The sequence below is a fragment of the Mytilus trossulus genome, chromosome 2 (assembly GCF_036588685.1).
Source record: "Mytilus trossulus isolate FHL-02 chromosome 2, PNRI_Mtr1.1.1.hap1, whole genome shotgun sequence".
Lineage (NCBI taxonomy): Eukaryota > Metazoa > Mollusca > Bivalvia > Mytilida > Mytilidae > Mytilus > Mytilus trossulus.
In genome coordinates, this window is record NC_086374.1 from 17,706,567 (window position 1) to 17,722,876 (window position 16,310).

At 32.3% G+C, this 16,310-nt stretch overlaps 2 protein-coding genes across 7 annotated transcripts in view; one reads left to right on the forward strand and one right to left on the reverse strand.

The window, feature by feature from the left end:
• LOC134706645 (sepiapterin reductase-like) overlaps positions 1-16,310 on the reverse strand; it is a 345,856-nt gene that overhangs the window by 121,795 nt on the left and 207,751 nt on the right. The gene's annotated exons all lie outside the window — the stretch shown is intronic.
• LOC134706638 (potassium voltage-gated channel subfamily H member 6-like) overlaps positions 1-16,310 on the forward strand; it is an 88,846-nt gene that overhangs the window by 59,383 nt on the left and 13,153 nt on the right. For all 6 annotated transcript variants that reach the window (XM_063565746.1, XM_063565747.1, XM_063565750.1 and 3 more), the window contains 2 exons: positions 12,528-12,956; positions 14,242-14,638. In XM_063565746.1, coding sequence (XP_063421816.1) covers positions 12,528-12,956; positions 14,242-14,638 — 826 coding nt within the window. The remainder of the gene's footprint in view (positions 1-12,527; positions 12,957-14,241; positions 14,639-16,310) is intronic.

The following is a 16,310-nucleotide window of genomic DNA, read 5'->3' on the forward strand; positions in this document are numbered from 1 at the left end:
TGTACTATGAACACATTCTTGAATTTTTTAATTTTATCACCACTTGAAAGTTTATTTTAGATTTTGAATTTTTAGTGATGAGCAACAATGAAGTAACATTAATTGTTGAAATTGATGCCTGGTGCAGCAAATTTGGTACTGTAATAATTAAGTTCCCTTGCATTCATTTGTTTGATGCAAAGTTTTAGAAGTGGGCACCCCTTTAGTGGGAAAAATTTGGTTGATTATATAGGGAATCACTGAAGCATGACTGGAGCAGGCCCCCTCTTAGGTCAGTCAGCCAGTCCCTGTTTATGAAAAGTTATAGATCCGCACTCTAAACTGTACCAATCGGAATTGTAGAGTGTGTATGGGTATAAATACCCACACCGTCTACACCATAATAGACTGTCTTTTGGTACAGAACTGATGTCATTAGTGTAAGATAATTATTGTCCATTTATGTTACCTTTCAATTAACAATCTATTTAATAGTACTGTGGATTCATTATTATTCGATGGTAACTAATGTGAATTTCATGGGTACATGTGAACCACAAAATTAAGTGTTCAACAAAAAATAAATTTTAAATAAGGTAATATGCAGATTTTGGCAAAACCAGGAAATATCCACGTACAAGCAAGTTTTCCTCAATCCATGAAAATTGGTGAATTCACAGTATTGTAAACTACCGCGATTTACTAGGTAATGTAAGACCAATTTTTAGTGGGTGTGCTCTGAATCTTGCAATTTGAAATTGTGTTCATTTATGCACAAAAGTTATCAAGCATGGTTTCTTGTTATCCCCAACTTTATAGGGGCGTTATGTTTTTTGGTCTTTGTGTCTGTTTGTTAGTTTGTTTTATTGTTCCTTTGAGCATTTACCATTAAGTCTGCCTATCCTGCTTTAGAGTTTTGATTCTAATTTCACGGTCAAATGAACATAGAAAATGATGTTGTGAGTAGGGCATCTATGTACTATGGACACATTCTTGTTTTATGCTGCCACAATGACAAACTTCAAGTAACATCCAACTTAAGTAGTTTGATTTATCGATACAATAATCTATCGCAATAAGATCCAACTAAATACCAGAATGTACACAGTGATACATCTGATTACCAAATCTTCATCAGTGCAATAGAGGTTATTTGTCGACTTCAATTAGTTTGTACTATTTGGCAGTGCTTGATATGATTGTGTCGTAGGAACAACAATTGTATGATCATTTTGATGCTCTTTGGAAGATTGATTAAGATTTCAGTCGATCTTTGACATGGAATGGATTTCTAGACTTAATTAAATTCTTTGGCTGTCCAAGAGGTTAAACCTAAATTTATAGAAAATGTGGAAGACTGTTAAGATGTTAAATAAGACAAATATAAAATATTGTAATTGTCTGAGCTCTTGTATATTTGAAAAAGTGGGTGACTGATATACAAGATCATCTTGAATAATTTAAAAGGCATTGCTCTATTTCAGAGATATCTCATAGAATACATACTTCTATGTTGTGTTGTGGGAGAAAAATACATGAAACTAGTGAAATAACTTTACCCAAACACAGTGATAGTTCATAAATATTCATAGTAATGTTAATTCAATATATATGTCATATAAAATTAAATCTGGTTTATTTCTGGTCTAATTTTCAATATATCAGTGCCTTGAAGATATCACCTAAGATCACTCCTGGTTTTAGTGGGATTTGTGTCACTGAATCTTTTGTTTTGTGGACTTGTTTATTTTTTCATCCTTTTTCTTTTTGGCAATGGTTTGGTCAGATTTTCATTTCTTTATGGAATTCAATCAACCCCTTGGCATCTGCTCCCTCTATATACCAGATGACATGAGTTACTTTTTCCAATAGGAAGGGGTGGAGAGAAGAAAATATGTGGGGAGTTTTTAACAACCTTGACCATGTGCAGGTGCACTTGATTTCAAACTTAATTAACTAGGATTTTCAGTTTTACTTACGAAGGAGTTTTTTCTTGGGAAGCCAGCTTCCTCCACCCATAAAAACTGACTGCCCCAAAATATCTTAAATGTGGCGCTTAAAAGTGGTGTTAAAACACCAACAATCAATCAATCAATTTAATGAACTTGACTACTCATGAAGATAATGCACTTTCTGGAATAAGAGAGGAAACTTCATTCTCAGGTATTTTCAGGGATTTTTTTTGTGTTTTTTTTTATTTTAAGCTTACTTGAGGAAGCTTTTTTAGAAGCTAGTACTCATTAATATTAATGAGTTAAGATGGTCATCATTGATGCCACTATTGATTCCATACTCATCATTACCATTTAATTGACTACAACAATGACTGTATCAGTCATAACTGTCAATTCATTATAGCTCTCAATGAAGCTGAATACCATGACAGAATATTAATTTGTACTTTATATTTATATGCTGTCAACTCTAATATGAATGAAAGGAGATTTGGGGTATATTTTAATGAGACAGCAATCTAATGACACAGAATGAAATAAATACATATAGTCTTACAAGTTTACAACCAGTATGAAATATTCATTTTCAAAAGTACAATACTGAGGATTCATTATTATTGGTTGGATACAAATTTTCGTGGGTGAATTAGGATTTCAAATGTTCAACCCATTATGGCTTTGTAAACAGAGATTGGCAAACCACGAAATTAAATATCAGCTAACATGCAAGTTTTCAACAATCCAGGAAAATTGAAACCCAGGAAAATAAGCGAATCCACAGTATATTTTACATGTAGCAGAATATTTTTTTGGTCCCCAGATATATTAGAAAACTCTTTGCACATCCTTTACACAGTATATTGAGATAAATTATGAGGAAATAATAAGTAACAGTGATCAACTATTTCTATCAGATCATGAATGCAACACAAAATCTGTGAAAATATAGTTTGCATTATCAAAAGGCAGAACTAACCAGAAAAAAACCCTATGTATCAGTCATGTGTATTATTCCAATTGATATTGGGCTCAAATGTAGCAATCAAATACAGAACTTGAAAAAAAACCACAAACCCTTGTATACTATTTTTACATTTTACGATATATTATGGTCACATTTTTATTAATGGGATGCTACATTTCAAACTAGATAGTTTGTCAGAGGATAGAGCTAATTGTTATAGGTTTGTTTCTGGAGAAGGTTAAGATTATTAAATAAAAGTAGGATTTTGTTCATTTTAAAACAATACACTTGATCTTTAAGGATAAGACTAAACATTATTTTAATTGTGAAAGGCAATAGATTAACCTAAATCATCAAAAAGTTAGAATCAATTGATATCCTTCCAATTGTCCCCCAACTGCATTCCATGATGTTCATTGTACAGGGGGTATAGAAATCCAGGGATTCAAATTGTGTGTCCATCTGTTTCTGTCTAGTAAGCCCTCTCAAAAGTCCCAAAAATCAATTCTGATCATCTACCTTTGCAGGAAATACCAGTATGTGTTGATAAGATATAATTTATATTGAAAATTGCATTGTAACCTCTCTCATACCTACATTTCTTGTCTGATTCTTATGAAATTTATATCAAAGGAAGGTCTTGAGTGAACTTGATAATCTATGCATGCTTAGCAAAAAAATTGCAAGAGTTATGACCATTGGAAATAGAAATCAATGGAAAATTGTATTGATATATTTCTTTAGAATATTTATAAAAGATTAAAAGAACTCCATTGGAGTTATTTCCCATGGAAATATATAGTTTGTGAATTAGCAGGGGGGCATTTGAACAAAGTTCTTTTATTATTTTATTTTGTTTATTTTGGTGTAGTAAAAAAAGTAATACTGATTTCTATACAGTAGGTTTTTTTGCTCATTGTTGAGGATGTACAGTGACCTATTGATGTTTGCATCCTAATCCTTTAGTTTTTGGTAGATAATTGTCCCATTTTCAGTCATACCACATCTCCTTTATGTATATGTTATGTGAAAATCTGTGTGTAGCTATCTTATTATGATTGGAAAAGTTTCAAATCAGATATGTGCGATTAATAAAACAGACATTAACCTTCATAAGAAATCGAAGTCAATTTTTGAATTTGTATTGAACAATTTAATTTCTGAACTCCCAATTAGTATATGGTGAATTTGATTAGATATTCACAGCTTGAGTTATTATAATATTGATAAAATGAAAAGGAGGAAAGTTATTGGAATAAGTTCCAAATAACTATTTTTCAAAGCATATATGATTGTGTTTATTATTAGTTCATTTAGATTAATGTTTGCCTTATTGAACTCCATGTTTAGATAATGTATTTTATACCCCTACTCAGTGAATTATAGATCAAATTTAGTGTTAAAAACTAGATAATATCTGATGAAAATACTCCTTCGAAGAATTACAGTAAATTATTTAGGAAATGTGTAGGCTACTGATGTGAACATTGGTTTTACCTTTATTTTACCTGATATCATTTGCTTGGCCTTTTTAGGACTTTTGCTCTTGGTTTGAAAATAATATGACCATGTTCTAATGGTTATAAATTTCCTCAGTGGTTTGTTGCAGTTTTGTATGGTTGCTGTAAATTTTGCTTTTCAAATTTATCCTCAATTTGTAAATTTTTACCAATTTGAAGTAATAACAAAAACAGAGAAAAGAAAATCCATTAGATCAATTTCAAGTAATTATTGAATTTAAACTGAGTGGTTTTATGACAATACGATTTCATGCTTTGTATATTGGAGTATGATCTTAGACAGAGACTGATACACCTGGGTATTAGTCGGAGATTAACTGATCCACGATTCGATTGACAACTGTTCTAACAGATCCGGACTTGATCAATGTCTCATCTATGTTTGATAATATTCTTTAACAAAAGGAGAGGTTAATCGTGAACGTAAAGGCAGAATACTATTTTATATTCTGATGCCAAGATTATTCTATTATTAGTACTTCATCTCCTAATTTGACAGTCTTAAAGTGATAAGAATTTCTAATTAATTACGAATCGAACTCTGCAATATATGATTATATAAACAGCTGTATGATGATAGGCAGGAGGAGCAATTTTATAAATTATAGTTTTTATTTGTGATGAGAAACATCAATATTATTGGACTAATTGGATATACTGTTATTATGACATCATTTCATATTTATAGATCATCAAAACTACAAAAGAAGGAGTTGTCTTGAAAGATTTAATTGTTTAAAAGTCTTCTCTGTTCCATGAAATTAGGAATAAAAAAAAGAATGGAAGTTGCAAAAATGGAGTTCTTCATATAGTGAGGATTAATGAATAACAATTTTATGTTAAATTTGTTGTAATTTAACGTTCGATTTTCTCCTATTTTTTCTTCCGTGCAAATAATTAAAAAAAACATAATTTGTGCATTGCTGTTGAAATTTTTAAGTGGAAAGTGTCCTAGAATGAAGATGAGAATCATGTGACTATAATTAATTGTAATCCAGGTATAGCTACAGGTGGCTCTGGAATTAATTGTTATACCGGTAGAGTTACAGGAGTAACTTCCAACATTCAATCAGTATATTCTAATTTCCTGTAAGGCAGTCTTAAAATCAAACAATATCATGTAACTTAAATGTTACTAAGACTAAGGGACTGATGATTGAAAATTCAATAATCTGTCCTTTCATTAAACTCTTGAGACCAATTATAAAATTGCAGTTTTTCAGCTTCTGTTTTTGATGGTTTAGTGTGGTTTATTATAAATGTTCAGCCTATATTAGTTCATTTATTGGGATGTATGCCTTGATATTTTAACAGAAATGTTATTGAAAATTTCAAATTTAAAGCATTTAATTCTACTTAGCATGGAATTATAGAAAATGATGTTCTAAAGGAAGTTCCTTTCAGGCAATGAAATAAAATTAAGATTGTTGGCAATTAAAAACTGTTTCCATGGTAAATGTTAGTTTTGACAATTACCAAGTTACACCAATGTTGGATTATTTAGGAAGTGGATTTTATAAGCAAGATCACAAACTGGCAAAAACTGCCGTGAGAACCAAGAGATATGGCCGTCGCCGATCAGCCATTACTGAGGTGAGTTGTCATGGTTAGGCTTCAATAACTCAAAAATTATGATTAATGGACTAATTTTTTGAGAACTGACAAATTTTGTATTTTGGGTCTCTTTGGGTTATTTTTTTTATATATAAATGTTTAAGTTGGAAATTATTTAGATTCTATTTTTCCTCAAAAAGTTGTATTTGAATGGAATACATGGTGTTTTTGACAAGAGCAAATTTTGTTCTGTTATAACTCACTTTTCAACAAGTTCTTTCCCTTTGTCAATAATTTTTATAATAGTTTAAATTTGAACATATATTTAAGTGATATGAAAAAGTTTTTGTAAGTGTTCTTGACCTTTAAATATTTCTGGAGATAATTTGATAACATTTTAAAATAGTATGGTTTTATTCACAATGATGAGATTAGTTTTTATTGGAGTTATGCCCATGTTATGGGAAACTTCAACTTTTTGCTTCGACAAAGTAGCAATCAATGTTTTGAAGAGGAGTCCACTTCTTGTGCCCTTGGAAAAATAACCTTGGATAAGACCTTTTCACAAATACCTTAATTATAGGACACATAATGTGAGATCTAAGGGATGCTTATAAACTATTGATGGTTATGACACCCTTAGAGGGCCTCGCTGGCCGAGTTGTCTGAGTAGTTACTATACAAGCTAGTCAACAATGAGGTTGTCATTTAATCCTGCTTGTGCAGGCACACTCTACCCCAATCTTAATTGACTAGAATTGTTAGTTTTCCTTTCAAAGGTTGTGGTTTTCTCCGGGTATGCTGCCTTCCTCCACCAATAAAAACTGGCCGCTACAAAATAGCCTAAATGTAGTGCTTAAAAGTGGCATAAAACACCAAATTTCAATTATGACAGTTGTGTTTAAAGCTTCATATTTTAGATAGTAGAAGAGCTTTATTATCCATTTCTTGTTTAGAGAGCCCTATGTTTTTGGCTTAATTATTTGTCTAGCAATGTCTGTTATTGTTGACCTTATATTCATGGTTCAATGAGCAAATGATTATTGTTTCTTACTTTATCATTTGATCTTCAGCTTGAATGACCTCATTGACTATTTAATCTATTACTCATACTCATTGATTGTCATTGTTTATAGTTAGCCTAAGATTTAAAAATGTATTTTCCTCAGAAACCCATCATAACCAAACGTTGGTTATAAGTTCTTTTCCCTACAAGTTAACCTGTTCAACATGGCTTATAATAGTGTTAGTGTAAATTGAAAGTAATTGTCTGATTTCTTAAGAACCATAACATTTACTTTGTTTCCCTTATATTATTATTACAAATATGAAAACAATAGTGGGGGGGGGGGGGGGGGGGGGGGGGATTGTTCAACAAAGAATTATTGACATCTTATTTTTGATTACAATTTTTGTTTGATACGAAAAATTGTAATAAATTGGAATATGAATTATATGATAGCAGGGACCAAACTGCATTTATATGGTTATAATGTCAAGTAACTTCAGATTAAAAGTATTATAGATAGTATTTATGACATAATTGTTTGCTATTTCTTGGAAGATATATATGTAATATAAAAGTCAATAGCATCATATTTGTTTGTCTTTTATCATTGATTAATAGCTGTATGTGCAAGGTATTGTCAAAGTCAGCAGCTAATCAGTTTTTTCCCTTTGTAAATCATGAACAGTGTATTTATGCACTTGACATTTCATTGTAGCAAATATGGATGATTAATTTAAAATTGTAAGGTTTTTCTTAATGTGTCTGAAATAGAAACCATGTATAAGCAGGGTTTATAGAAACTTTAAACGTTATTTCCCAATAAATCATTTGCAGAACAATCAAAGAAATATTATAAGTCATACAGTGTAAGATATCACAACAACAGAAAAATAAACATGGAAAGTCAGCATATTGAAACAAGGCCATGGCAGTGCACTTTAGCATACAAAGCTATATTTATCAATCATACATGCAAAGTCTGCATATTCCTACTACTCAGAAACAAGGCCATGGCAGTGCACTTTAGCGCACAAAGCTATATTTATCAATCATACATGCAAAGTCTGCATATTCCTACTACTCAGAAACAAGGCCATGGCAGTGCACTTTAGCGTACAAAGCTATATTTATCAATCATACATGCAAAGTCTGCATATTCCTACTACTTAGAAACAAGGCCATGGCAGTGCACTTTAGCGTACAAAGCTATATTTATCAATCATACATGCAAAGTCTGCATATTCCTACTACTCAGAAACAAGGCCATGGCAGTGCACTTTAGCGCACAAAGCTATATTCATCAATCATACATGCAAAGTCTGCATATTCCTACTACTCAGAAACAAGGCCATGGCAGTGCACTTTAGCGTACAAAGCTATATTTATCAATCATACATGCAAAGTCTGCATATTCCTACTACTCAGAAACAAGGCCATGGCAGTGCACTTTAGCGTACAAAGCTATATTTATCAATCATACATGCAAAGTCTGCATATTCCTACTACTCAGAAACAAGGCCGATGGCAGTGCACTTTAGCGTACAAAGCTATATTTATCAATCATACATGCAAAGTCTGCATATTCCTACTACTCAGAAACAAGGCCATGGCAGTGCACTTTAGCGTACAAAGCTATATTTATCAATCATACATGCAAAGTCTGCATATTCCTACTACTCAGAAACAAGGCCATGGCAGTGCACTTTAGCGTACAAAGCTATATTTATCAATCATACATGCAAAGTCTGCATATTCCTACTACTTAGAAACAAGGCCGATGGCAGTGCACTTTAGCGTACAAAGCTATATTTATCAATCATACATGCAAAGTCTGCATATTCCTACTACTCAGAAACAAGGCCATGGCAGTGCACTTTAGCTTACAAAGCTATATTTATCAATCATACATGCAAAGTCTGCATATTCCTACTACTCAGAAACAAGGCCATGGCAGTGCACTTTAGCGTACAAAGCTATATTTATCAATCATACATGCAAAGTCTGCATATTCCTACTACTTAGAAACAAGGCCGATGGCAGTGCACTTTAGCGTACAAAGCTATATTTATCAATCATACATGCAAAGTCTGCATATTCCTACTACTCAGAAACAAGGCCATGGCAGTGCACTTTAGCGTACAAAGCTATATTTATCAATCATACATGCAAAGTCTGCATATTCCTACTACTCAGAAACAAGGCCATGGCAGTGCACTTTAGCGTACAAAGCTATATTTATCAATCATACATGCAAAGTCTGCATATTCCTACTACTCAGAAACAAGGCCATGGCAGTGCACTTTAGCGTACAAAGCTATATTTATTAATCATACATGCAAAGTCTGCATATTCCTACTACTCAGAAACAAGGCCATGGCAGTGCACTTTAGCGTACAAAGCTATATTTATCAATCATACATGCAAAGTCTGCATATTCCTACTACTCAGAAACAAGGCCATGGCAGTGCACTTTAGCGTACAAAGCTATATTTATCAATCATACATGCAAAGTCTGCATATTCCTACTACTCAGAAACAAGGCCATGGCAGTGCACTTTAGCGTACAAAGCTATATTTATCAATCATACATGCAAAGTCTGCATATTCCTACTACTCAGAAACAAGGCCATGGCAGTGCACTTTAGCGTACAAAGCTATATTTATCAATCATACATGCAAAGTCTGCATATTCCTACTACTCAGAAACAAGGCCATGGCAGTGCACTTTAGCGTACAAAGCTATATTTATCAATCATACATGCAAAGTCTGCATATTCCTACTACTCAGAAACAAGGCCATGGCAGTGCACTTTAGCGTACAAAGCTATATTTATCAATCATACATGCAAAGTCTGCATATTCCTACTACTCAGAAACAAGGCCATGGCAGTGCACTTTAGCGTACAAAGCTATATTTATCAATCATACATGCAAAGTCTGCATATTCCTACTACTCAGAAACAAGGCCATGGCAGTGCACTTTAGCGTACAAAGCTATATTTATCAATCATACATGCAAAGTCTGCATATTCCTACTACTCAGAAACAAGGCCATGGCAGTGCACTTTAGCGTACAAAGCTATATTTATCAATCATACATGCAAAGTCAAAACATTTTCTAGATTATTTAACTTAACTTTTCATTGATTTCATGATGAGACAAAACCCCATTTTGAAGCACTGATTGAACTCTTCACCTACTATTTGAAAATGTATTGGTTAAATAGCCCCAAAAATCAGGTACTGTAAATGCAGAATATTTTTTTATGTTTTAATAAGTTCAAATTTACAATAGGATAGGTTTTGCAAAGATCATTTAAAAAACTGCCATTTAGAGTTTGATAGCATATATGAATGATGTATCTCAGATATTATAAGCAATAGGTCATTTTGTATCATGTGTATCATATGGAATGATTTTGAAGTCTCCATGTCTGTCTTGCAGGTATCAACTGACCATGACATTATGTTCATTGTTCATTGTTCACTGCTAAGATGCCATAGTTTGGTCATAATTTCAGATATTCACTGTATGTAAAAGGTCAACTTTGTTTTGTGTAAGGAATGACTGAAAGGTGTACAAAAAATTGTCTGTATGGCAGATATCATCTGACTTATTTCATGGTTCATTTGTTAATGCTCAATTTTAGAGGTTTAGTGTAAGAAAAGGAGATATAGTATGATATAGTTATTGAAAGCAATAAAAAGTCTTTTCATAGGTGAGTCAGTTTGAGTATTTCGTCAGCTATATTTGACTTTTTGAAATTTTGTAAGGTTAACTTGTCTGCTAGACAGTATTCACCTCTTTTCTATTAGACTTTAAAGATCTGCAGTCAACTCCCAATTCTCTAAACGACAAAGAACATGCAGATAAAGCAATGATTCCAACTTATCTTGCAGGTACAGGAAAGAACTCAACTATCTTTTGAAATGATAATAAACAGTACTATATCTAAGAATGATCCATGTTACTGAATGCAAATTCAAATGACTAAACTGCTGATATTAAATATTGATATCTTTCTGAAAGAAGTTTCTTAAAATTTGTCTTATAGAACTTTTTAAAGCTGTGCATGTGTGTTTCAGAATTTATTTGACCTTGAACTCTTTTCATAGTTCAGGGAGTCCCCATAATCATTAGTTTTTAGGCTCCTTTTAGTTTTGCAGTTGTTTAAAATAATTTGTTTTGATAACCATCAGAAGTTGTTGGGCCTATCTGAATTGGTCTATGAAAGTTAGAGTACCTGTAAGAGAACCACTGATCTTGCAATCCTAATCAATTAAGATTGGAGTCAAACACACCTTACTATGATCAGGGCCTTAGAGTTAGAAGGCTTATGATCACTGTAGATCAATTACATGGAGGACTCAGCCATTGAGACTTTTATGTTGTTTGATGATCCAGTGTTGGATATAAAATAATCATGACATTGAGAAATATATGGAATATGCAAGTTCTGTTTATGACTTATAAGAATGAAATAAACATTGCACAATTAACTCTTTGACTATAAAATGTGATATGTAGCATCGATTTAAGAATTATGGACCAACTAATGGATAAAATAAGACTGTAAAGGAATAGAATCAGCTGTCTAACCCAATTTGTATTGTTATAAAATGACCATTGACATATTTATTTTATCAGATATTTCTATGGCAAATTACAATAACAATAACACGTTGCTTCACATTAATGTATCATGTTGTTTCTGTCAGAGGACGGTAATGGATGTATTGTAACACAGTGCCTGGAAAACAATAATTATTAATTATAGAAATTTGTTTATATGATTTTATATTGATATATTTATTGTTTGTAGGACATTACTTTCATAAACTGTTGACCAACAAACTAAATCTATTACCATATAAGTACTTTAGGTTCCATTTAGCACACATTAGCTGAAAGGTTAATCTTGAGGAGTTTTCAATCTCAGAAAATGAATTCAAGAATAGTATGAAAGTGTGTATTGATATATTAATCTATCTTTGGTCCTTTTGCAGAAGAGGGTAAACTATTTAATGTATGGGCCTTTTTTGGATAACGTTTGGGTGTCTGTATGGCCTATTTTTGTTTAAAGTGTGGATCATAGCTTTATAGGTTCAATAAAAGTGAAATACATTTTGATACCAATCTATATATGAGTATATGAAAAACTCCAGATTGATTACATTGTGAGTCAAATGAACAATGTGACCTCAATTTCATGGTTGAAAGACACTGATTTAGGGTGTACAATTTTTAATTACGTTACTTTCTGGAAAATAAAACGCACCCCTAAATAAGGCTCACATAAAATGCACCTGAATATAAAGCGCACCCTGATGAAAACATACATGCATTGTATTGACCTTAGAATAATGTAATGGTCACTCATTTTTGTAACTCAGCAGTTCTTTAAATTATTTAATATTTGGTATAATGCTATGCATTGCTGCTGCTTTTTGCACACACAATAGTAAACACCATGTTTTATGGATATATATTGTTGTTGGAACTTAAACAATGTCTAGTATGTAATATATTTTTTGATATTTTTCAGGTCTTGTCTCTTGGTGCAGATGTTTTGCCAGAATACAAACTTCAAGCTCCACGAATACCCAAATGTACAATTTTACATTATTCCCCATTCAAAGCTGTATGGGACTGGATAATTCTATTACTTGTGATATATACCGCCATTTTTACTCCATACGTTGCAGCTTTTCTGTTGAGTGAAGAGAAGCGAAATAAAGATCAGTCAGTACAAGAACGTTATTCTGATCCGTTGACAATAATAGACTTGATTGTGGATATTATGTTTATTGTGGATATTTTGATAAATTTTCGTACAACATATGTAAACAAAAATGATGAAGTAGTGAGCCATCCAGGGAAGATTGCTGTACATTATTTTAAAGGATGGTTTTTAATTGACGTTGTTGCTGCCATTCCATTTGATTTGTTATTATTTGGTTCAGAAACAGATGAGGTAAGTTGGATGCTTGGTAATATTGAAATGTGGGATAAATCAATCTTTATTTATATGACCCTGCTTTGAGTCTATTATTGATATGGTCAAATATATTTAAAAGTTTTTGATGTTAAGGGGAGTTCATACTGTTTCCCATTCTATGGCATCTTATTCTTGCCTGCAAAAAAAGTAACAGAATGTGATACATGGGGATGCTAATCTGGTGGGCACAGTATAAATGATTGAAGGCTTTATATATACAAAGTATAATACCTTGGCGCGTCATACCTTGTATATAGATGCAGCCTTTAAAGTACCAACATCCATACCATTACTCAGGTCTTAATTAGGCCTTAGCTGTATTTTACAAAACTTCTAGGAATTTTGGTCCTCAATGCTCTTCAACTTCATTTTTATTTTGGCCTTTTAAACTTTTTTGGATTCGAGCGTCACTGATGAGTCTTTTGTAGACGAAATGCGTGTATGGCGTATATACAAAATTTAGTCCTGGTATCTATGATGAGTTTATTTACGCTGAGTCTATACAAGCTGCCAAAAGTCATGCCTTATGTTTGATTGATTGGTTGATTGGTGTTTAGTTAATGCTGTCTCAACACTAAAATCAACTATAATCAACATTTTCCAAAATCTGAATAAACAAAATATAACATGAAAACACAATCATAAACACTGACCAAATTCTGACATAGAAAGAACCTTTTCAATGAAGTAATGTCAAAATATTTTGTGTATACTTCAATGAGTACATTATCTCTCCTTGTTAACTCTATCAGTTGGGGGAAAAAAAGAAGTGAAGATATAAATACTCAGAATTTACCCATAAACTAAAATTTTATCAATATTTCTAATAATTTCAATAATTACTAAAAAAATCATTACCATATAGAGATTATGATTATTTGAAGGAGATTAATGTTAATGTTTTGTACACATTTGTATTATCTGAGATCTTGCCTAAAAATGGAGTTCACAATTGGTAAAACAGCAGACTCTAATAAGAAACTGATGTACTCCTATTAGTAATGGAGATTAGCTGCTCCTTATCATTTATTCATATAACTTGATTAATACTTGAAGTCTTTGATCTGTACTGAAAGATTTCAATCAACTACCTATATATCCCAGCCATTCTGATGTCACAGTTTATTTTTGTAATCCTTAACATTAAAGTCATGTATGTTTGATTAATTGGTTGTCTGTATCAATCATGAATAATTATAAAACCACATGAATTTTGCATTTATTGTGTTATATGCTTTATGTTCTTTCCTTGGTTTTCCAGACAACAACATTAATTGGACTGTTGAAAACAGCAAGATTGTTACGTTTGGTGCGAGTGGCTCGTAAACTTGACCGATACTCTGAGTATGGTGCAGCAGTTCTTATGTTACTTATGGCAATATTTGCTCTAATAGCTCATTGGTTAGCATGCATTTGGTATGCAATAGGCAATGTAGAACGACCTCATTTAGAAAGTCCGAAAATAGGCTGGTTAGACGAACTAGCAGAACAGACTCATCAATATTATGTCAACGACACTGGAGGACCCACGATCAAATCTAAATATGTGACAGCATTATACTTTACATTCAGTAGTTTGACTAGTGTGGGATTTGGAAATGTATCGCCAAATACTAATTCTGAGAAGATTTTTTCCATAATTATTATGTTGATTGGATGTAAGTATTAATATATTGTAGAAACATTAATTTACATGTTAAAATTTCGTGGTTTTGTCTCTATATAAGATTTCAATGGGATTTAATTTTGTGGTTTCCAGTAAATGGTGTGTTGGTTAAATTTTTGTGGGGATTTTAATATATTTCCTGGATACATTCTTTCCACCAAATATACAAAATTTCTGTTTTTACGGTACCTTATTTATGGCTTTAGGTGTATAAATATCTAAAGATAACATCTCATTTGAAAACAAATCTGAAAACATTTGAAAGGCATTGGTTGAAAATTGTCTACCTGTATTACCGGTAAATTGTATTTGTTATATTTTGTCAATTCTCTATTCTGTAGTTTGAAAGATTTGGTAAAGATTAGACTGCTGTGGAATCATTATTTTTTGTGGATTGAGTAAATTTTACATTTTCATGGATATTTCATTTCATGGTTTTGTCAAAATCTGCAAGCATACAAGCCTATAAAAAAATTGTTGAACTTTTAAATTTGTGGTTCACCTATAGGCCTGTACCCGGGCCTATATTAAATATAGCTTTAGTTGCTTGTAAAAAGTAGGTTCATGTTAGTATTCTATCTTCTTCTGTACCCATGTAATCCACAAAATAGGTATCCAATGAATAATAGTTAATACACTGTAGTTTGATATGACTTGGAGTTATATTCACCAAACGTTCATTAAGATATTCAAGGATCATACCTGCCAACTTTTGAAAATGCCCATGGGGGTTTTAGCGCGCGACAACAATTTCGAAGGTTACATGCAATTCTTTGCGGCGAATAATTTTGCGCGTGCTGTTTTGTGGTCTAGAAAAAGTGTCATATTTGTAAGATGAGCTTACATGCCTTTTTCTTAAGTTTATTTGCATGATTCTAGTTATTATATCAGCAGAAAGTATGAACATGTAGCTGTAAGACCAGGAATTATTTTCATATTTAAGGATACTAAATAGTTGTTGACTTTTCCAATTTAAAATTATACACAAAGAAGGACCTTTATCAGGTTGGGATTAACACCTAGGGATACCCCCTCAATGTAAGGACATTAAAAACCACAATTTAAGTACAAATGAGAACACTAAGTCAGGAATCTGATGTACAGTAGTTGTCGTTTGTTTATGTAATATATACGTGTTTCTCGTTTCTCGTTTTGTTTATATAGATTAGACCGTTGGTTTTCCCGTTTGAATGGTTTTACACTAGTAATTTTGGGGCCCTTTATAGCTTGTTGTTCGGTGTGAGCCAAGGCTCCGTGTTGAAGGCCGTGCTTTAACCTATAATGGTTTAATTTTTAAATTGTTATTTGGATGAAGAGTTGTCTCATTGGCACTCTCACCACATCTTCCTATATCTACATTCATATTGTTTGAAGAAACTTTCCCAAAAAAACTATACATCCTATGTTATGATCTATCTGGTATTATATGGTCGTTACAAATTTCCAGGAATTTTGATATGTTCAGCAGTTCTTGGCCTTTAAATCGACTTTATAATTCAAAATAATTGGACCCTTCATTTAGAAAAGCTGTCCCAAATATAATGTCAAAATTTCCCATTTTTATGTTAATAAATCTACATTTTTCTATTTTATTTTTTACAAGAGTGATCCCTTGACTAAGGGTAGTCCCTCATTTAAGGGATTCCTTAAGGGATTCCTTATGT